Source organism: Plecotus auritus, assembly GCF_963455305.1.
Source record: "Plecotus auritus genome assembly, chromosome: 5".
NCBI classification, from domain to species: domain Eukaryota; kingdom Metazoa; phylum Chordata; class Mammalia; order Chiroptera; family Vespertilionidae; genus Plecotus; species Plecotus auritus.
Window position 1 is genome coordinate 47534057 of NC_137776.1, and position 23833 is coordinate 47557889.

At 38.2% G+C, this 23833-nt stretch overlaps 1 protein-coding gene across 3 annotated transcripts in view; it reads right to left on the minus strand.

Moving 5' to 3' along the window:
- The window catches only part of MAP3K20 (mitogen-activated protein kinase kinase kinase 20), a 145913-nt gene that overhangs the window by 54616 nt on the left and 67464 nt on the right, over window positions 1-23833 (minus strand). For all 3 annotated transcript variants that reach the window (XM_080668455.1, XM_080668456.1, XM_080668457.1), the window contains exons 5-10: window positions 23335-23400; window positions 19844-19872; window positions 19593-19730; window positions 14118-14204; window positions 9188-9262; window positions 4393-4499 (exon numbers count right to left, since the gene is read on the minus strand). In XM_080668455.1, coding sequence (XP_080524581.1) covers window positions 4393-4499; window positions 9188-9262; window positions 14118-14204; window positions 19593-19730; window positions 19844-19872; window positions 23335-23400 — 502 coding nt within the window. The remainder of the gene's footprint in view (window positions 1-4392; window positions 4500-9187; window positions 9263-14117; window positions 14205-19592; window positions 19731-19843; window positions 19873-23334; window positions 23401-23833) is intronic.

The window sequence follows — 23833 nt, forward strand, 5'->3', positions numbered from 1 at the left end:
GATTAACTCGTTCCTGAAAGACAATGAGGCAGCCCTCTAGGCAACTATTCACCTTTTACTAAAATACAATGTTTTACCAATTTATTCCCCTTATCTTTTCATTTTGAAGCCTTTGAAACATTAAGTTTATTATTCACCTAATCCAGGTTTATTGTAGAAAAAAATTAAAGATATACAAATAGAAAATATTCTTCCATAATCTTATTACCCAATGATAACAATGACCTTTTGATATTTTTTTCTATGTACACACAAATATACACATAAACATATAGCTTCTATTTTAAAATAATTTTTATCAGATCTCTGATATCATGAATTGCTCCATACTATTCTGTGAATGGAGATATCGTAACTTTTAAAAACCACAAATAAACAATAAAAACAAGACGAATCTCCTTTTTATTGCACTTCATGCCATTTCCACTTTTTTGATTCTAAGGATAGAGGTGTTCTACATTCTTGCATTATCTTCTCATTCATTTTTTTTAGGAATACCTTCTTCGGAAAGGTAGAGAAAATTCCTAACACTGGGTATTTTCATGATATAAATTTTCACTAATCTGAGAAGTGAATTGTGTTCCCTTATAGTTATTTACTTGATTGCTAAATGAGGTTGAGTATATTTCATATGTTTCTTGGCCACTGGGTTTCTTCTTTGGTGAACTGCCTTTTCATGTCCTTTATTTTGATAGTTTAATTAAAATGTTCTTTTAAACAATAACTCTGTCTATCACAGTGGTTTTCAAAGTGCAGTCTGGGGACCCATGAAAGCTTTTCAAAGAATTTGAGAGGTTCAATTGGTTTTCAGAGGCACATTAAGCAAATCGATGATTTGCTTTTGCTACTCTCCTTCTCCCACTAGTGTGCAGACTCTTCCAGAGGCTTCGTGACATGTGATAGTGCCACAGGCTGAATGCAGAAGCAGTATTTATTATTTTTTAAATGAATCAATAAATACATATTTACATTTTCCTCAGTTCTAATTTTGAATGTGATAACTATTGGCAGATGCAACATTTAAACAAAAGCTCTTTGGCGTCCTCAATAACTTTTCAGAGTGTAATGGAGTCCTAAGACCACAAACTTTTAGAACTGTTGATCTATCATACAGGACAAAATGCTGTTACAGTGTGGCCTTAGTTTTAGAATTATATTTATGAAGCAGGATGCTGTTTTTGGACATTGGAGGTTTTACATTTCTATATAGAAAACTTACCAACGTTTCCCTTGTTTCCGAATTTTGTTGATATACTTTAATAGCAGGGTATTAACATTAGGATTAAAACCTTACAAATCCTTTGGATCAGCAGTTGCCAACCGGTGGTCCATGTATCACTGGTGGTCTGTGAGGTCTGAAAGGTTGGTGACCGCTGCTTTGGATAACAGATCAAACAGCATTTCCTCAGGGAATCCTTTAATTATATTCTCAGCCTAGTTTAGGTTTCATGGTTATATGCTCTCAGATGTCCAGTACTCCACTGACATAATACTTCTCAAAATAGTAATAATTATTTGTATACTTATATTTCACTAGAGGCCTGGTGCACGAAATTCGTGCACGGCGGGGTGGGGGGGCGGGGAGCCCTCAGCCCAGCCTGCACCCTCTTCCAATCCGGGATCCCTCTCGCAATCCGGAACCACTGGCTCCTAACCGCTCACCTGCCTGCCTGATGCCCCTAACTGCTCTTCCCTCCTGGCCTGATCACCCTAACTGCCTAACTGCTCCCCCCTGTCGGCCTGATCCCCCTAATTGTCCTCCCCTGCCAGCCTGATTGCCCTAACTGCCTATATGCGCTCCCCTCCTGGCCTGATCCCCCTAACTGCCTATCTGCTCTCCCTTCCTCTCCACACCCTTCGGAGCCCCGGCACAGGTGTGCTGAGAGCTCTCCACCACTGTCCTGATTGGTCGTTATGTGATGGCGTCCCGGCCAATTTGCATATTCCTCTATTATTAGTATAGATAGTTCAACACTGGGCATTCCATGTGCATTGGGACTGATCTGTTCATCACCAAACTCAATACCTAGAAGGGCACCTTGCCCCAGCCTAAGTTCAACAAATATTTGAATGAATGCATGTAAGAACATATTTGTCGTGGCAAACAAATTAACTTGCATATTTATATTCTCTTGTGCAATACTATACTGCTTTTATATATATTATTAACACCATTGCATTCTCTTCCCCAAATAGTTATTGAGCAACTGCTATGATCAAGGCACCTTTTAGATGTTGTAGGTATAGTGATGAACCTGATGCATTTTAGCCAGTGACACACACATTAAATAAACTGTAAATTACTTATTAATTCCAATAGCAGTCATGGGCTATGATGGAGATGTTCTGCGAGCACATAAAGTGGAACCTCATGTAGTCTGGGGCCAGGAAATACTTCCTAAAAGTCATGTTATTTTAGCTGCTCTCTGTCATTAGAGTTGATGTTGTAAACAGGGATGCGCTTCATTTATTTTTATATTTTTAAGTTAAAATTAAAAAAAATATTTTTATTGATTTCAAAGAGGAAGGGAGAGAGAGAGAAACATCAATGATGAGAGAAAATCATTGACCAGCTAGATTAGGTTGCACGCCCCCCTACTGGGGATCGAGCCCACAACTCCAGGCATGTGCCCTTGTCCGGAATCAAACAGTGACCTCCTGGTTCATGTGTCCACGCCCAACCACTGAGCAACACCAGTGAGGCTTGAAGATGCTTTTTATTTTTAACCATAAAACCCTTTGGGCATATATCTTTGTCCACATCTCTACTTCCTTAGAATAGATTCCTAGAGATGGAATTTCTCTGACAAATGATATGGAAAATTTAAAGGTTCCTGATTTGAACTGATTTCTGGGAAGGCTGTATCAGTTTACAATCCTGCAAGCAGTGTGTAAGAGTGCCTGCCTCACAGTACATGTACTTGGAGGGGTATCAGCGCTTTTTTAACCTTCACCAGTTTGATAGGTAAAATATTATCTACTTGATATACTGTGAATGTTCTAAACAGGGATGAATTTTAAACAAAACAAACTATATTTTGCAAGAACTCTGAGGGAGGAAGAACTATGCACCTTCTGAGGGACTGAAAGCCAGAAATAAAGGACAGACCGATGCTCTTAAGATGAGGCTCTGGGGCCAGAGTAAAGTGAGTCTCATGAGTCTTATTAAATATTTTGGCTTCTGTCCTAGAGTATTGGGCACCCCTTCATATGAATTAACTATTTTGTATATCTGCGCTGAACTCTTATTGTAGGGAAAAAATATTAATTTTATATGTTTTGTTAATTATTTCAGCCCAGAACCAAATCCTTTGTGCCTAGACTAGAGCAGGCAGTATTACTTTTGTGTCCCTAAATAAAAATTCATTTAACTTGCTGGCCTTTGATAAAGATTTCAAAAGAATAAAAATAAAGTTATTGTAAAACACCAACCAAACAGCCCCAAAACATGTCTAAGAACAGGAGAAAACAAGTTCATAGTTTTCAAAGCACATGCAGTATTCATTTGGCATCAGCAGGTGGCGCAAGGAGTCTCATTACCGCCCGGGCTCTCAGGAGCAGAGATGCAGTTACTTAAGTCTCTGCTGAGTCAGGAAGGAATAATGTCAGCTCCCAAACATGCTATTTATATTCGAGCATCATGTGACCTGGCTCAAATGTCTCATCCCAGGCTTACTTCTTCCACTCACACAATACCATTTTCTCATTACTGAACTTGTTTTACACTTGACACAATTTAATAGGATTTATAACATCTAAAGTTTTCTTTCAAAAGTGTTTTTATAGTCTCCCTACCTTCTCCATCAACATACAGTGCTCTGCAAATTTCCAGGCAAACAGTATTTTTATTTCTCACTGGACAGGGGCCAAAGCTTCCTAACACAGAGTGTACACAGAGAAATGGTAACTAACTGTCCTCTGTCTCAGAAGATCTGATTTCAATATTCTTTCCAGATACTCATACAACATGCTCAGAGGGAACTCTCATTTTTGCTTACATATGGAATAGAAGACTTATTAGATCTCCAGAGATTTTTAACACAAAAACAAAACAAGCCCGGCCGTGATTGAGTATCAACCTATGAACCAGGAGGTCACGGTTCGATTCCCGGGCAGGGCACCTGCCCAGGTTGTGGGCTTGATCCCCAGTTTGGGGGTGTGCAGCAGGCAACAGATCAATGATTCTCTCTCATCATTGATGTTTCTATCTCTCCCTCCCTCTCCCTTCCTCTCTGAAATCAATAAAAATATTAAAAACAAAATAAAAAGCCACAATTCCTAAGCTATCCTTAGAAATCAGGATTATCACCTAGTTTCCTGGTTCTCTCCTTCACTTCAGTTAGTCCTGGCCCTTGAGGCCAGGGGAGGTGCCTGCTGAGCAGGCCTACCTACCTCCACTCGGCCTTGTTGTGCAGGAATGAGTTACACTGGTCGGGAAGGTTAGTGTCATTTGACATGGACTCCAGAATTGAAATGATTTGCTTGAAAGACGGCCGTTTCTGAAGAAGAGAAAATAAATAACCACTTGTTAGAAATTCAGATAGATCCTCAAGAGAAAATCTATAAGCGTAGTAAGAAACTCAACTTATGATGACAAAATAAAATAGGATGTAAAGTCCCAATTTAGTTAGTTTCCAACTGCCAGACCACTCAGGTTTAGGGAAATGTATTCCTTATTTTCAACCAATTATTCATAAGGATAGACTCATGCCTTTTTTCTATCTGAGGCCTACGTTTGGAATAGTTTCAGTTTTTCTTCAGGTAAGGAAAGTACTAATTCTCTCTTTGGGGTATGATTAAGGACTCCTAAAAGGCAAAAGTTAAGTCCAAACTCTATGTGATAAAGCAAGCAGGTAAACGTTAATGGTAGAGTCTAGGTAATAAGTGTACCAGTATTCGCTGTAAAATTCTTTCAACTTTTCTGGATGTTTGAAAATGTGTACAATAAAATTTTTTGGGGAAAATCTACTTACAAACTTATCAGAACTAACAAAATTTCCTAAACCACTTGCTCAGAAAATTTCCCCAATTTAAAAGCCATCATAACTTCATTGTTCTCAATATTCATTCCACGTTGTAACTAACTTTGGTGCTGGAAACACTAGGATACTGTTTAGCAGACATTGAAAAGGGAGTGGTTAGATATATTTCTTTAGCTTGCAGTAACTACAGTAGTCTATCTCTTTAGACTGGAGCCAAGGTTGAGAGAAAAGGTTAAACCAAAAATGGAGAAAGATAATAAAAGTATGATGCATATTCTCTCTTCATCATGCCTCATAATTATAGCATTTCTGAATAAATTACAGTTGCAGCAATTAAAACATGCATTTTAATTTAGGAGCACAAAAACAAGAAGGAACAATGTTGAGGTGCTTGCTCTCAGGACTTGAGTGCTTCCTACATTAAGAAAAGCAATTTTCCCATTTCTCAGGAATATAAAATGGAGATATTTATTCTGAGTTGTTTTTTTTTTCTGAGTTCTTTTGAGAGTGTGTGTGTGTGTGTGATTAAGAGAGGGCAAAAGTAGCAAAATGTCACTAATATATATCAAGCCTTCTAATAAGCAAAAAAGAAAAATGCTATAAATAGGAAATTTGAAAAATATTGTCTTCTTTTAACTTTGTTCCCATTTTAATTTCTACCACTATGTGTAAGGCTGCAAAATTTTAATTATTTGTATAGGAACAAATTATATAACAAATATAGGATTTTCATTTTGCATTAAAGAGGCAGAAGAAATAATGAAGTTTTAAATAATATATTCCTACATAATCATTCTTACAATGAGGTGAAATTCTTTTGTAACTGGATGACAAGTACCCCTAGAAAAAAATCTTAATTTTATCAATAGAATACGCTCTCAGAAAGAAATTATCAAAGTGAACATTTAACAAAGCAACACCAATGCAGACTTTTGTGGTAATGATAGTTTATGAATATTCTGACTGCAGAAGACAATATTTGGGCTAAGGTCTTATATAAGTTCCTCTGAAGGAACTTAATTTCCTTTCAGGAATTATGCAGGCGTTCCTTACTTAAAAATCACAACGAGGCCCTTTATTAAGCATCTGCACACAGGTTTCGTTAGTTATCTTCATTTTATAGATAAGGAAAATCAGTCTCAGAGAAGTAACAACTGTCCAGCATCACACAGGAAGCAGGCCACAGAGCCAGGGACCATGCACATAACCCTTCAGAATGCTTTATCACATGAGGGTAAAATAGTACTTACTTTCAGATTCAGGGCTTTAACTGTTATATTTTTTTCTTATTTAGAAATGTCACTTTAGAACTTGAACCAATACCTACCTTAACTTCCTTCTTTTCTTCACTGAAATATTTTGAGACCTGGGGGTAAGCCACTGGAATGACCGGACATTAACCTAAAACCAGCTTGATCTTGTACACATTTCCTCCTCCTCGTTGCAAAAGAACACATTTTTATAGCTGAATATTTTAATCTATGTGTTAATATTCTAAAACTCAAGGACTGGAAAAAAAATTTTAACCAGTTATTATATGTGCACAGGTCTGGCACCAACTTCTGATTGAAATGCTATGTACTTCCAGCCAGAGAACTAAAATAAGCCTCGGTTGGCTACTTCAGTCAACCACAAACTGGGCATCTAATACTCACTTATGTAAGGTGCTATAGAGAAACACATATTAAAACTAGCTCTATTCCCTTATATATCCTGCAATCAATTTAGGAAGAAAAGATACTGTAAAAAATACAACAATACAAGGTAAGGCCTAGCCCAGATTGTGGGTTAGGAAAAGAAACACTAATTATAGGCCAGAGTAAACAGAGTAACAGGGGACGCTTGACGATGAAGCGATGAGGGGAGGAAAGAAAGGAAGGGAGAGCATGTTTGGGAATGAAGGTGGGAGGTGTGTCTGGAGGAGCTCAGCAATGGAGCTGGGAAGGTGGGCTGTGGCTGGGTGTGTAATCAGATCAAGAACAGGTGCCATGTATTAGTTGTACCAAAACAAAATGTCATGAATTTAGGAAATAAAAACCAATCAAACTTTCTTTTTATACTTCACACGGCTAGAACACAAGATTCCTTTGGTCCTAAGGAAGTTCAGCTTAGCACATGTTAAAGACATGTCAACTTCACGGCACCAACATGGGGTCTAATGTTCTGTGCCGATAGGTGTTTATACTACCATTTCATTAATGCACCATAAATGTACATTCTCAGAATTTTAATTAAGGTAGTACAGAGTTTCTGATTAAGGAATTCGCAACCTGCTTTGCATACTGAAATATAATTACAATTATAGGGATCTAGTTGCACTAATCTAATTCAATGCAAATAATTTCAGGTAAAATTTCTATTTAAATGTCAGAGAGGAAAATACTGACGGAATTACTGTATATGCCACCATGGATATATAGCTGTTAGGAAGGGTATGAAAAGGGTAGTATTTGAACAGTACAAAGTAACTGTCCTACAGCAAGCTTGCAAGTAGCCACTTATAGTTTCTACTGGATTAGTTACAAAGTGCAGGCCTTTATCTTAATGCTTAAAAATCCCCATAGTCTGGAAAATCTCACTCTAAAAGAATAGGGCTGAAACAGGAATAGGGCTGACCACTCAAAAACCTATGTAACTTTGTCACGGAATACTAATAAAAACAACAGCTATCCTAAATAAAAATACCAGCACAGTTTACACATTTTAAAGGACTCTACTTGTTAAAAGACAAAGGCAGTTTGATGAACAGGAGTAAAAGCAAAGGTGGAGGCTGTTGGTAATGAGAGGAAAGGCAAATGCTCAAGGGGGAGAGGGGGGCGGGGAGAACGGCAGCAAACCCTTCCAAGACAAAGCCGGCAGCCGGCAGCAGGGGCAGGCAGGTGGAAGGGGCGCTGCTGCACTGCTGGCTACTGCCATACCTGATGTCAGCTGTTCTCACCTGGTGGTGCGGAACAAAGTGCTGGGAAATGTTACATATGATTCATTGGGAATTCTGAGTTATACTAACACAATTCCCATACGCACCAATTATAACTTATTCCCACTAGAGAAACATGTACTATATGTTATCATTCATTCCTCTTGAGGGCCAGACTGGAACTGGGTTTAAATTAAGGAAGAAATTTTATCCTTAAGTTTTTATTTTTAGATCTCTATAAAAGGTCAGGTTGCAATAGATATATTTCCATGAAAAACTGGACAAATTGAAACGATAAAATTTTAGTTCCTTTCTTGAGTATAATTCTCTTACTATAGGCAATGTTTAATCTGTGAGACTCTTTATTTTTAACTTATTATGGAAAATTCCAAACATACACAATGATAGAATAATATAATGAACCTCCATATACCTATCACTCAGCTTCAAAATTTATAGCTAATCTTATTTCATTTATACCATCAACCATTTCCTTTCAATTTATTTTGAAGCAAATCCAAGACTAGCCTATCATTTTATCTATAAATATTTCCGTATGTATGTGAGAGTCTTTTAAAATGATCTTTGTAGGGAAAGGAAATGGGCCATTCATGCTTAAATGTGATAACCACATGAAAGCCAAAGTTTGGAATTTCTCCAACTCCATTGTGATTGTCTAAAAAACATCACTGAAACTGGACAGGAAGTAGGTATCAAGGTTCTCTCCAAGGGCTACTTCTGGTCTTTGGTTACAAGAGCAATAGAGTATAGTGGTCAAGAGCAGGGACTCCTGTCAGACTGCCTGGGTTCGTGTCCAGCCCCACCACGTATTAGCAGTGTGGCCTTGAGCTCGTTACTCTACCTCAGTGTGCCTTGATGCTTCATCTATAAAATGAGGATAATGAAGGTACCTATTTCATAGAGCTATTGTGAGGAATGAGTTAATACACATAAAGTATTTGGAACGGTGCCTGACATATAATAAGCACTGTGTGCTAGCCATCTTTAAAACATGAAGGTGCAATAGTTACCATTAAAGATGAAAAAGAAAGGAACAAATTTCTCTTTATTGAGTCAAGAATGTCAGAGTGCTGTAAAAAAGACCAATTTTATTGAGTTTCTAGGGGTCAAGATAAGCAGATGTGAACAAAAAGCCTTCACAGTCAATCTGGGGAACAGCAGCCCAGCTTTGCTTTGTAATAGATTTTATTACCCCCCATCCCCAAATTCAAAGCCAAACAAGTAAAATTCCAGAGTTCTGAACAGCAACAAGAAAACATATACATACCTTGGCATCAGCTTCCCAGCACTGATGTAACAGTTCAGCAAAACTTCTGGGGCAACTGCTTGGAATGGTTAATCTCTACCACAGACAGTAAAAGCAAAATGAAACGTAAGGATTGCTCACTAAGGAAAGCAAATACTAACTGAAGGGTCATAAAAGAATTAAGAGCATGAACAAGGCATTGCATTTAAATCTTCCATTGATTAATATAGGACAGGTGAGAGTTTATGTTTAGAGTCATAATATCTAATCTCTGAAGACACTTGTACTTTTCCGCAAAAATAATCACAGTGGATGGAGAATCAGGTTCAGCACAACAAATGCTTTAAACAAAAAAATCAAGTCTAAAAGAAACTACAGAAGGAGAGGGGCAAGTCTGAACTTAAATACACAATCTAAAACCACAAATCTATTACTGCACTTTTATAGGCAACTGTGAAATATGCAAACAGGCCGGGCAACTCGGAAACCAGTTCGGTTTTGGCAGTAGATGGACAACTGTGAAAACATCTTCACTACAGACAACCACAGAGACAGTTTGATGAAGTGCACACTCCGCCATTGGTAAACAGGACGTTCTGAATGCATGGCTCATTATGGCTTCGTTTTAGTCAAACTCATAAACGGTAAGGACCTGGTACAACAAAGATGACAATGTGAGGATCAGTGCTGTCCTAACATTCCACAGCAGTGGTTCTCACAGAACATACAATGCTCCTGGAGGCTGTTTAGAAGTCCATGCGAGCATTTTTATTTGTTTTAAAAACTGGTGGGTTGCCCTGAAGTAGGTCAAGAATGCAAGCCAGCCTTCAATATGCAGGGAAGTCCTACTTGATTAAGAACTCGCTTATATTCCATCCAACTTCAAATGCCCCATGTGCATTCATGTCAGTAAAACAAGCGAACAATGAGGTTTACAATTATCTGAGCCTAGAATCTAACACTGACTTACAAATAAACACAAAGTATTTTTAATTGCACTGAATGTTCTAAGAATGCAATTACCAAATGAAATAAGTTAAGGGGTGAGTGAGTTTTGCATTAACTAAAAGTTTTGGAAAATGTCACAGACAACATGGTTGCTCATGCATGGTACTGGAGTCATTAACCCAACTCGATGTGCGTTTGTAGCTATTGAAGTCTATTTATCCATAGGTGCCAGCACCTAAAACTGCTCCATGACCTCACTGTGGTCATGCCTGAACATTCACACATTGCAAGTTCAATACACATTCCATTAATTTCTTCTTTATATTCCATTAGAGCATTATATTGACTTAAAATCTAATGTGTATCGGTAGGTTGTATTACCTCTGAATTTCATTTAATGGAAGTAGAGGTGGGTATTAACACACAGTTATAAAAAGCACTGGGGGTGCTGGCATTGAGAACTGCTGTACTAAGAAGTACTGGGAACATTTATTCCACAGTATTGTTTGACAAAAAAGTTTTGCAAATAGGAAACTTAAAACTGAAATGAGTTGGGGGGAGGCTATGTGTAAAAGTAGAAAAATTGTTGCCTTGGCAAGAAAACAGATAATCTATATTTGGAATTACAGATAACCTTAAAACCAATATAAAAGAAAATAAAAAATGAAATTAAAAACTCTCTTCGAGTTGGAGGCTATGCTAAACATCTTTTATCTTCCAGCCTAATGATTTCATAGAATAGCATACAAGGTACTGATAATAAACTGTAATGTGAACTGGGACTTTTTGATGAAGGTCAAAAGAAAAATCAGGTGTTTACTTTTCTTAAAAATAAGATGGTTTGGGTGGCAACTAATAAAACAGACAGTAATTACAATTATGCAACTGAATGTGCCTCATGAGTAATGAAAAATAATTTTTCATAAAGGATAACATTTGCAATACAACTTTACCTCAACATTTTTTTCCCAAGAACTGAAATGTGAACAGAATGAATATGAATATTGATCATTTCTATTGTCTTTTTTTACTGACAAACTTTTTAGATACCCTATCTGGGACATTGTACAAGGAGACATAATATTTTAAACGATCTGACAAGGTCAGTTAAATCTAGACTCAGGCTTTTAAAAAATATATGTTTTTATTTATTTCAGAGAGGAAGAGAGAGGAAGCAAGAGAGATAGAAACATCGATGAGAGAATCATTGATGGGCTGCCTCCTGCATGCCCCCTACTGGGGATTGAGCCTGCAACCTGGGCATGTGCCCTGACTGGGAATCGAACCATGACCCCCTGGTTCATAGGTCAATGCTCAACCACTGAGCCAAGCTGGCTGGGCCATATCTGTCACATTTAAGATATTTATTATTAATGTTGTCTTAATTTCATGCCTTCTATAAGTGTTCGTTGTTTGCTTTGTAAAGTTTAACAGTGCTTTATGTATCTGGTTTTAATAGGATTTAATATTAGGAAAAACTATTGTTTAAAGATTTTATTTTATTATTTAGGGTTTAGAAGCAAAGACCTTCAGATATAATTTTTAGACAGTACTGATCTTCCTATAGATGCAAAAAGCAACCTTAAATGGTGAAACCAAATAAGGTCTACAGTCTTGTTAAGAGTAATGTTTCAATGTCCATTTCCAGGTTTTGATATACTATGCCTACGTGTCACGGGTAGGGAAGTTGGGGGGAGAATACACAGAAATTCTTGATATTTTTCAACTTCCTGTAACTCTATCATTTCTTTAGAATAAAATGTTAATAAGAAAAGATAACCCTAATATTTGGATATAGGTACATTCTAGGGGGACTAGTTCACATTTTAAATATCTCCCTGAAAATTTAAACATACCATCCTTTGTTTAATGAGGCTTGTTTTTATAAAAATACAGCTTTGTCTTTTCAACTCAATAACCCAAGACACCTTCTTCAATGGCAATGGAAACTACATTTATGCTTAATTTTCATATTTGTGACAAATAAATATTGTGCACAGTAAGGACAGATAAATAAATATATTTGTAATGCCCAGTTTTCCTGAAGTTCATTAGAAAATTGAGAAAACTTATTTCACCTTATGGGTTTTTTCAACTTACTAGTGTATGTGATAACTACAGTATGGGAGATATTTGAGCAGTCTCCATCAGTTATTAGCTGATCATAAGATCACACCATGGATGAAACAGTAGTCGACTTTAGGGGGTCCCTGGGGATAAGGGGGAGATGGCCTCCTTGTATACATGTTGAGGAGGTTCTGAAGGTTATGGATGATTCCCAGTCAACTATCCAAAGGCACATTCTAAATTCATTTTTCTTTCCAGCTTTAAAATTCCTTGATGGACACTCCAATGTTTTGAAAGTACTTTAGATTTATACCTATTCTGCCATCCTTTAGATGAAATGTTACTTAAATGATTAATTATTCTATACATATTTGGAGGGTTCAGTTAGCTTTAAAAAGAGTTTATCTTAAAACAAGGTAGAGAGGAAAAATGATATTGAGTGTTCTGCTCCAAAGTCAACAGAAGGTCAATAATTTTCTTCACTCTCATTTGCAAACCCAGAACCAAATATCTAATCATCTCGCTGGCAAAAGAAACAGAACAGAACAAGTGGGTTTTCATATCATGAAAATATCAGTTCTCCTGTATGCGAGACCTGATTTCATAACACACCAGGAATTACTCCCACATTTAATTAAAACAGAGCAGTTCCTGTGAAACAATGAGTAAGACACATTCTTGAATGTAACTCCTTTTAATTTTTCTTACATTGGCAGCGCTCTCCTATCAAGTTCAGTCATCACAAACATTTCATCCATTCCCAATGGCTCAGGAGGACAAATTAATAACTCTGGATTATGTGATCTAAAATATGGAAACCTGCTTTCTCTTAGTCAATAGCAGCTGTTTGATTAATCTAGTTTGTTCCTGCACTCACATGGGGAGTAGATCTATCTAATTCTTTTAAAGCATTAAAAAGGGACTCTCTCTCTATAGATATTCATCTTTTGCAAATTATTTTATCCTCAGGTTACACTCGTACCCTTTGTAGGGGGCACACACCAGGTCTGGAAATGAAGAAGTTCTGTGCAATGAAGTTGTTTTGCATTGCAAAGACAACCGCGTGCTTCCATGACATGATCTAAGTTCTCCTAATACCCTGATAACTGGATGCTTCATCCGTATGCTGAAAATTTCCATGGCTGTGCGTTTCAGTCACAATTTTAAACCTTTCAAAACGTAGTTGCTCTCTTTGATATGAATGTACCATGTCCTCTGATGTAGGCTCATAGGTCCAACTAACTGAAAGCCTCAATTTGTGGGAAGAAGAAAAGCGAGGCTGGGGACACAGCACAAACGGTGTTTACGCCACTGAAGTTCTTTTGAAATGGAAAGGCTCTGCATGAAGAAGCGCACAGTTATGCCACTGCCTCGGCAATTCCAGCGAGGAGCTCATCTTCAATGTAGTGCTCAACGTAGGTGGCAAAACTGTAATTTTTCCCTTTTTTGAAACTATTTTTTCTTCTTTTATTTTTGAAATTCTCATCTAAGCGACAGTTTCTTGTACTATAGTGACTCCTGCTGGGAGAGGTAAGTTGAAGTAGCTGAAGGTCTCTTACAGATATATCAACTCTCAGCCAGTAAAAAAGATGTCCTAAACGCAGGAGATGGAGTTAAACTGTTCCCCTACCTTGGACGCAATGGCTTCTTTCATCACTAAGAACAAACCCCTAGGTTTTACAATTGAGACTGAGAAACTAGTACAGTACTTGTACAATTTTTGATCTACAGCATCACGACGTGAGGCTGCAACAATTAGATGTAAAGGGTCCATTCATGAGGAATAACATCACTTTGACCCTTTGTGTTAGCTCCTACTGCTAATCTTTCCATAAGCGTGAACTTACTTTCAATTTGAAGAAGATGAAAAAGTCTTTTGCAAAACCCCAATACTGTTTTCTGATCTATGTACCTGAATGGAGAATCATAGTCTTACCTCGTTTTTTTCCACTACAAGCCAAGCTACTTGTAATCCTTCCAAACCTTTAAAGGGGACCTCCCTTGTTAGCATCTCCCAGAGAACCTGGAACAAAAAGAAAATGGAATTTTTATTCTTGTACTTTATATCTTGGCATATTACTGAAACTTTATGTAACACTTAACTGTATCCAATTACCAGACACAACCAATCCCATCTGTAGAAACTTGGGCAAAATGTATATATTCATGCATAGGACTCCTTCCATATATTATATACATTTTTTAAATAGAAAAATTCTGATTTAGAAATTAGAACATCTAGAGCCAGACTTCAATTTTTATGAGAACAATGGACTTAAGTGATTTAAGTTTATCTTGTAAGTTATTAGAATTCTCACGTATACCCATAAATTAGATTTTATATTTTGTTAGTTAAAACTTTTCCCACCTTCAATCTCTGATACGTTTCACTATAAAATAAATAATAACTAGGAATTAAAACATTTTTAAAGGTCCAATATGGTCTCATCATAAAAAATAATCAAGCCCCAAATCTAAATCACTGGCTAAACCACTTATCCCGTAATAGTAGGTACTTGCAAAATTGTAACGTTTAGATTTTGTGTTTTGGAGAAAATCTCAAAATGTGTTAGTCTAAGGGATTAATTTTCATCCATAATTTGTTAATACTATATTCTAAAATGTAATAAATACTTTATGTACATATATAGACTGAGAATGTGTGTGTGAGAGAGAATCGATGTGTGTGTCCACCTGTCCGCAGCCTTGAGATCAGCATGATTAATAAATTGGCACTGGCGTGCCCAAAGAAAGCAAATTGATTCTGGGAAGGCTGAGAGCAGCCAATGATTTTGGTTTCACTTTAAACATTAAGTAATGGAGATTTTTACGCCCAGTTATTTTCTCTATTGATACAATTGAGCATCAAAATTTGAGTCTACCAATAGTTTGTGAAGTGCAAAAAGAAAAGTAATTATGATTTTATCAATTATAATCCTAACAACCACTATCATTGACTGACTGATTATGTTCCAGGCACTGTTAAACCCTTTAGATATGTTATCAAGATTAATATTGACCCACTGGAGAGATAGTATCTTCATTTTATAGATGAGGAAACTAAGGCTTAAAGAAAGTTAAATAAACTTGCCCAAGACACTCAGTTATCAAGTGGCAGAGCTCGAACAGGAACCTGCCGTCCTACCCTGAAGGTCAAACTCTCAACCCCATGTAACCCTACAGAAGGAAAAGCTGAAGCACAGGGAGAAGGTGACATGCCATATTTCAGGGGTGGGGCCATGGCAGAAACAAATTCAGCAGTTCTGATTTAAATTTATCTGGTTCTAAAAACAAACAAAATTGCTAAGTAAGAATATAGACTGAAGATATATACTGTACTCCAGCAACTCCTATAAGCCGTTAGCTCTATATCCACTATTTCCTCAGTCGATGCTATGTGAGCCATACATATTATTTGAGCCATAACATTTTCAATGAATTCTGGCTGACATGCAGATAATTAGCAGGAAAATCAGGGAAATTGGCAGATGCTGCTCACACAGGAGAAAAAAAATTCACTGAAGCCTCTTTGGGCTTTTAATCAAATGTGTAAGGTACTTCCTTTGAGGAGCTTCTGAATAATTCTATTTGAGGAACAGAAGGTATTAGGAAAAGGTAAGGGGCATCCCAGAAGGAGATGATTCTGGGGAAGACCGTAAGTAAAGGAAGGACGAGGCAGGTATGCAATCATACCTGACGGACGGCCTGCACAGGGCAGGGGCAGGGGCTTGGAGAGGGCTGAGCAGGAAATGAAGCTCCTCACTTCGTTGCATTTACCGCTCCCCTGGTGTTGGGTTTGGGGAGGGGAAGGGATAGGAAGCGCAAGTAAATTAATGGACTTGACATTCCTAAGGAGAATGGGAATCAGGCTCAAATAAATCAAATGCACCAGATCCAAAACGTTCAGGTGAGCAGCCTCGCTCCCCCCTTTCGGAGTCCGGCCCGCACGCACAATATATTGTGCACGTCCAGACATGAAGACAGACCGGGTTTGTGAGGGAAAATGCAAAACCAAGAGCTTGGGGAATAACAGCAGAAAAAGATTTATGTCATTCTTGATTCCAAAGTATGTAGTTGGAAAATGTCCAAAATCTAATAAGATCATAGTTAATACTTCTCTAAGAGTTCTAACTCTGGGAAAATAAGACAGTTTCTCTTTCCTCCCTCTCCATGTCTCTAAAGAGCTACTCTAGCTGAGGGAGCCACTTGATGGAGGTAAACCTATCGGGATGGCGTCATGAACCGCTCAGTTCCGAAGCCCCAAGGAGGTCCGTAGTCTAATTCCAGTATCAGCACATCCTCCGACTTCCTATAATTAACTCATCAGATCCAGGAATGTATCAAAGAGTAGGAGGTCTGAGACAGGACAACAGCTTTTCCTACACTAAACACCATGACATTTGGCACACAAAAAGGCAACTTTGTTGAGGAAGTCATCTGGAGGTCTAAAAATATATTAGACTCTGCCCGAAAATATCAGTTATGGGGATGCAGGCCAAACATTGTGACCTTTCACCCTGAACATATTTTCCAACTTGTTTTACATTGAGACGCCCTCCCATTTAAACTGCTCACAAGGAAGTTTTCTATTTTCAGTTTACAGAAGAGAAACTTGGCCCCGGCAGTGTACTTTTCCTGCCTTGGCTTTTACTAATAATGGGAAGCCGTTACCTGAGCTGCCCGCTCTGGAGCGGGCTCACAGGCCAGACTGGCGGTGACGCGCTCTCTCTCAGCCACTCTTATTTTCAAACCTGGTTTGGCTGAGCAGCTTCTCAAAAGGTAATGCTTTCTGCGCTGTCATCAGGGAAGCTTTGTTTTCAGAGAGTGCCCGGCCTGTGTTCTCGGAGGCTGCTTCTGCCATGATGATTGCTTTCCTTGAGTGTGTGGGTAACCTACTAAATACTCCTGGTTGGGTCCTTCGAGAGCCGTCATCAGAAGGGGGTAGAAAAATCTCTTCTAAAGTGGAGAGAGGAACAACTGCCTGCCTAGCAAAGTGCACCAGCCTGGAAGGCAGGATCACAAGACCCATTCCTGGCATTCGCAGCCCATTTATTTTAGGGCTGGTTAGTCTTGCCATGTGTTCAGAAGCAACAGGATTAGCAAGCTGGGGAGGGCTAGGGACTTTGATAATATTAGGGGCTACATTCCTATAGCAAGTCTAAAAAAAAAGCAAAAATATATTGGGAACTTGGGGGAAGGTTTCCAAAAAGGACAACTTTTTTAAAAAAATATATTTTATTGAGTTTTTACAGAGAGGAAGGGAGAGGGATAGAGAGCCAGAAACATCGATGAGAGAGAAACATCGACCAGCTGCCTCCTGCACAACCCCCACTGGGGATGTGCCCGCAACCAGGGTACATGCCCTTGACTGGAATTGAACCCGGGACCCTTCAGTCCACAGGCCGACGCTCTATCCACTGAGCCACACCGGTTAGGGCCAAACCGGTTAGGGCAAGGACAACTTTTTAAAATGGTCTTATTCATCTGTCTGTGACTGTTGTGTGTGTAGGGGCTCAAAGAACAGAACAGAGTTCTAATATATTATGGGATCATTTATGCAAAGAGATGCTCCTTCTGAGAAATGAGTCCTGGCTACTCACCTAGTTTTGAAAGGACATCAAAAATTCTAAATAACCACATTGCTTTCCTAGCTTGGTATCCTTCTCAAAATTTATACATTGAAAACTTCTGAAACCAACCAGGCCCCTCCCTAACCACTGTCCTCTCCTGCTTTTAGGTAACACCTACATCGAATATGGAATACCTCCTTGGTTTTCTTTTTTATTATTGATCGTTTAAACACAAAGGCTCTGGAAAGCAGGCCTGGTACTTTTTCTTTCACTAATGGTGTTTATCTAGAACAGAAGGTGGGAAGGGGTCAGAATTAAATAAAATCCCAATTTCCATTTATTATTAAATTAGGATATATGCATTTTTCTGAATGGAATTCTGCCTATATAGCTATGGGGTAAGAATAACCAGCACTCTCTTCAGTAAAACAGAAGCTGTTTTAAAACAAACAGATTCACTGAAAAGGCATTTGTTTTCACCCGTTAAGAGACCACCCTAACATGAATGTAAAACTGATATTCAGAAGCAGGTGCTGAAATCAGTTAAATTACTTGACAGAACCATTTATTAAGAACTTGTTAAGTCCCTCAAAACAAAACAAAGGCAGGGGCAGTAAACACGTAGAAAACCTAACTCCCAAGGAGAAATGCCCAGGCCGAAGACTGAAAGGCACTGCACAGTCACTAGAAGGAAAGCTTTTAAATAAACCAAACTGAGCATGTGCAGCTTTGGAAAGGTGGTTCACACTGTGTTCAGCATGAGAGGTCTATGTGTGTGAGTGAAAGAGATTTTCAATGGAATAGGAAGAAATCCTGAGCGCCGCAAACAGGAGTCACCTCTCAGTATCTTTTATGGTTTACGTGTGAAAAGGGATTTGTTTTTCTTGGCTACTGCAACTAATATTCTACTTCAGCTAAAGGAAAGCAGGCGGGCCCATTTCACACTAAAGTCCCTGCCACTGTAAGCCTATGGAAGAAGGCAATGTGTGAGGTTTGTTTTCGTAAATGAAATAATACTAAAACCAAAAGCTCACTCTATGCATAACTCATAGTCGTGTCTTTCAGGCGTAAAACTTCTGAGGTCAGGAAATTCCACGATGTGGGGAGCATTGTAAAAATAAAAGCCCCGTATGAGGACTGTGGGGTGCTAAAATGAGCCTCAAGTCTTAACTCATGTAAATGTGCAAAATAATTTAAAAACTATAATCATCCAACTATGCTGATGTATATTTATATGCATGGGCAAGTGACAGCAGTGAGTCACTCTGAACTGTTCTGCAGCCATGTTGCTCATCTTCCATCCCTCTTGTTCCACAGAGGTGTCTGCAAAGTGTGGCCTGCTGAGGAACGCAGACCGGTGCTAACATTTTAAAGGGTTTAAAGAAAACACCCAACACACACACACAGAATGCAGTAAAGACTATGAATGGCCCTCGAAGGCTAAAGTATTTACTGTCTTGTCTTTTATAGACAATGTTTGCTGGCTCCTGCTCCAGTACAATGAAGTCTGTTCCAAATAATCCACTTTACCATTGACTTAGATACTCTACAGTCATGTCGACCCAGGAAAGCACTCGCCACAGGGTGCCTCAGGCCCAACACCAGCTTAGGTTCCATCTAAGTTGCCTCTTAGAAGTGGCACTGGCTTCCCCTCAGCATAGGACAAAATAGCTCAGATGCATAAAAGTGATCAAAGTAAACATTCTAGTAATTACACTGTGCCAGGCATTCCACAAGAAACACCATTGTCTTAAAACTGTGTTAAATTGTTGCATCCCACTTCTGTAGTTTGTTTGCTTTTTGTATTTCCTTTAGCAACAAGAAATGAGAAATGAACTCACCACACCATAGGAATATGTGTCACATGTTTCAGACACAGGAAGACTTTGGATAACTTCTGGAGCCATCCACGGGAAAGTTCCAACCAAGGACATGTGTGTTGTATGGTTATGGAACCGAGAGGCACCAAAATCGCAGATCTGAGAAGAGAAATAAGTATCAACTTTCTATTTCATGACTAATAAAAAACACAGTCATAAACACCTACCTCTGAAATTCACAATTTTTTAAAAATTAAAAGAAATAGTCCTACCTTCAATACCCCATCAGCAGCTATCACAACTAAAAAAAAAAGAAAAAAGATAAATTATGAAAATCATCTACTTTGTTTATCTTATACTGAAATATCATAAAGTTCTATTTCTATCTTCCATATAGCATCATGATGGGTAAAATTAGAGTGGTTACTGCACATTGAAAGATTCTGAAAGAAGGAGCTGACATGAAAACAAAATCAAAACAAGAATTCCATGAGGTACTTAAAAAGGCTTCTAAGACATTTAGCGTACTGTCCGGCAGAAAAGCATAGATTAGTAGCAGTCAGGAGAACCAAAATTTTACTTGGGTTCTGCCGCGAGGCCGCCAACAAGGTACTAAGGAAGTCAGTAGTATTATTACTTCATAGTATATATGTTTTTTTCCTCACAAGTGAGGAGTAATTTTCTTGAAGGCAAGGACAATATTCATTCATTCAGTTATTCATACATTCATTTATTTAACAAATATTTGCTGAGCAAAGCCACGTGCTCCATTCTGGAAGAAAAAGGTAAACAACACTATCATTGTCTCTGCTCTTATGGAGCTTACATTCTAATGGGCGAGATGATAAAAGACACATCTATAATAAAGTGGGAGAGATTTCACGCTGAAAGGAGAGATTGCCATGTAACTAACAAGCAGGGATAGCTAACTGTAAGCAGGTCAGAGGATGCTTCCTGGAAGAAATGATGCTTATGCTAAGACTAAAAGAACAAATTGGGATTAACCAGAGACTAGAGAGCTGGGGGAGAAAAAGCAGTTTTCTAGGCAGAAGAAAGAGCCTTACAAAAAAGGTCAGCAGAGAAATAGGCATGCGATTTTGGAAGACAGAGGCCAGCTCCAGAAGAGCCTCTGAGAGAAATGGAAACAGTGAATGACTTTTAGCAGAGGAATGAGTGGTCAAATGTGCAGAGGGGAGAGTATATTGGGGAAAAACGGAACTGGAGGCAAGGAGACCTGTGTGTGCCAGGTCTAGTCCAAGAGAGGGATGAGGATGCCCGTAGTGCGGCTGGGGGAAAGGGCAGACGTGGACCAAAGTCCAAAAACATGTAGGAGGCAGAACCAACTGGGCCTGCACAACTGGATATGGGGGAGAAGGACTCAAAGATGCAATCAAATAAGGAGGCAATAGAGCGCAACGGTTGAACAGGAGCTCTGGAATCAAGCTTCAATTCCTTTTCTCCTAATTCCTGGTTTAGGAAGCTGGCATAGCCACTTCCTGAGAAAGAGAAGGCAGGAATAATTTTTTAGGGGATAGAGAGAAGATGAAAAGATCAATACTTTGGACTAAATACATTTTAGGGTCACATCAAACGTGGCCACATGCAATAAGCAGAGAGATACATAGTCTGAAGTTGGGCTCTGTTTGGGAATGTTAATATACATGTGGGGCTTTTACAGGAGAGAGAGTAAAAACATAAGGAGGGAGAGAAGGGTGGGGTGGCTCAGTGTTCGAGCATCAACCAGGAGGTCAGAGTTCAATTCCCGGTCAGGGCACATGCCCAGGTTGCAGGCTCAATCCCCAGTGTGGGTCATGCAGGAGGCAGCCAATCAATAATTTTCTCCCATCATTGATGTTGCTATCTCTCTTCCCTTCCTCTCTGAAATCAATAAAAAAAAAATTTTTTTTAAGAGGGAGAGGACAAGGACCCTGAAGAACGAAATGTTTTTGGCATTTTTTTTGTAAGTCATGCAGTGTCTTGAACATGGTAGATGATCAGTACTTATTGGCTGTTCCTAATGACCTTGATAACTGGAGGGTGGGTAGGGGTAATCTTTGCATGATCTAATATATATAAATAGGCTAAGGGTAAATGTAATACTATATATAAGCTATAAACTATTTCAGATAAAAATGTAAATATTGATAATACTATATTCAGTTATTTTAAAATCCCTCTATTACTTTTTTCTTATTATAATATTGAAAGTACTCATTTTTAAATACCTAAGATTACAAAAACATATAATACAGAAAATAAAAGTTTCGTTATTCCCTCTTCCAGGAAAAAAAAGTTAAAACAGGTCTATAGTGTTTCAAATGTGTATGTGTTTTCCCATCAAATAACTATACAAATTGTAGTTTTAAGAAATGGGGACATTCTCCATTGTTATTTAGTTTTCACAGTGACAGCATGAAGAAAACACACCCATAATTTAATCATTCTCTTCTCATGAGATATTCATGATATAGAGACAAAGCAGATTAAAAGGAGAGAAATCAAATAACTTGCTTAGAGAGAAATTCTGAGTAGAACTAAAAATTTTAAAGCCATAAAACTCTAGTAGTTCCTACAAGATTCTAGATTATTTTTAATGGCTTTCTGTTAGCCAACTATATGTCAAAAGTGTTTAGTGCCTGAAGTTAAGGAGAGCCAAAGGATAAGTGATAACCTAGAAGAAGGGCAGGACAATGAGCCACAGCCGACTGGCAGGGCCAACCTGGTGGTACAGCCTGATAAGTGGCAGCTGCAACAACATCCCTTGCTCCACCCCCCAGAAACCTCACAGTCCTAGGATAGGAGCAAGGGTAGCTGTTCAATTCCCCGCTCCTCTCCCTCCACTTACATAACTACCAATTCTAAGGATGGCACTATTAGCATGCACCATTTTAACGGCAGTGATTTAACATTTTCCCAAGAATAAATAGTTCTCTTCCTGCTTACTTAGAAGAATCACGTAGAAAGCACGTAAACAAATCAATTAAAGCAAGCAATTGAATTGATAGCAAGGTGCTTTCTACACGTAGCAAACTCTGATGTCTACTTCAGCTAGTGCTGGCTCGCGATATAATCCCACTGCCTTTTTCCATTAACTTTCAAGTGACGTGATGGAAGAACCATTCTGTTCCACTCCTACTTGAAGGTAACTTATGTCTGACCCTGCAAGTCATTTTAAAATGCTCTCTCTCCATATTACAGGATCATAAATAAACTTTAGAAAGTTCTGAAGGAGAGAAGAAAGATAGAGTAAGGCTTTAATTTCTAAACTCCTAAATGTGCTGATCACTTTTGGGCACTACTCCAGGTAACATGACTGCCATAAAAGATTTACACGAAATAATTCAGAAGTAACACGGACAAAACTCAAAACCACCAGTACAGAGAACCGTCTAAAAATAGGAGACTAGAAATACACGACTTCATGCTTTGATCCAGCAATAGCTCTTTCAGAAAACGATTCTAAAAAAATAATTAAGGATGTGTTGAAAAATTTTGCTGAAAAGTATTAAGCTCAACATTTTTTTGTCATAGAAAAAAATGTAAACAACCACATATCTACACTGCACTATTCATACAGTGAAATACTATGTAACCTCTTCAAATAATATGGAGAAGTTTGATATTTATTAAGAGTGGAAAGATTTTCATGGTATCAGTGGTTAGTCAAAACAGCAGGTTGCAAAAAATATGAAAAGTATGATTCTTATTTCTATACACAGGTGCATGTATTTTGAAATAAAATAGGTAAAATAAAAACATTTACCGTTTCTTGATTTGAGATCTCTGTGAATCACCTTGACAGGAGCTTCCATATGTAAATAGTGCATTCCTTTTTATACAGAGGGAAGAAAGGCCCATTAATACTGTTTTTCAACACTGTACCAATATTACCTTTCTATTTTAAACATCAGCAGTAACATTCACATTTTGCAAAGGATTCAATAAAATAGAGGGAAGTCATGTCTACATTAGGCCTGATAAAATAGAGACAAGATGTGTCTCCGTAAGGAAAATTCATATGCTAAGGAAGACATATGTCTTTGATCTCTTGGAAGTTGGAATTTGATTGTGGGTAAAGCTAGCTTCTTACAATACCTAATAAGGACACCTTATTTTCTGGAGTCTGCACGAAAATAGCACAGTTACAACTGGAAGAACTGTTCCAATGACTAAGGTATTCCACTGCCTTCTAAATCGGTAAGTTCTGACCGAGGTGTTCTTTTTTCATTTGGATGTCTCCGGTCACCCAGTTAGTTGCAGCT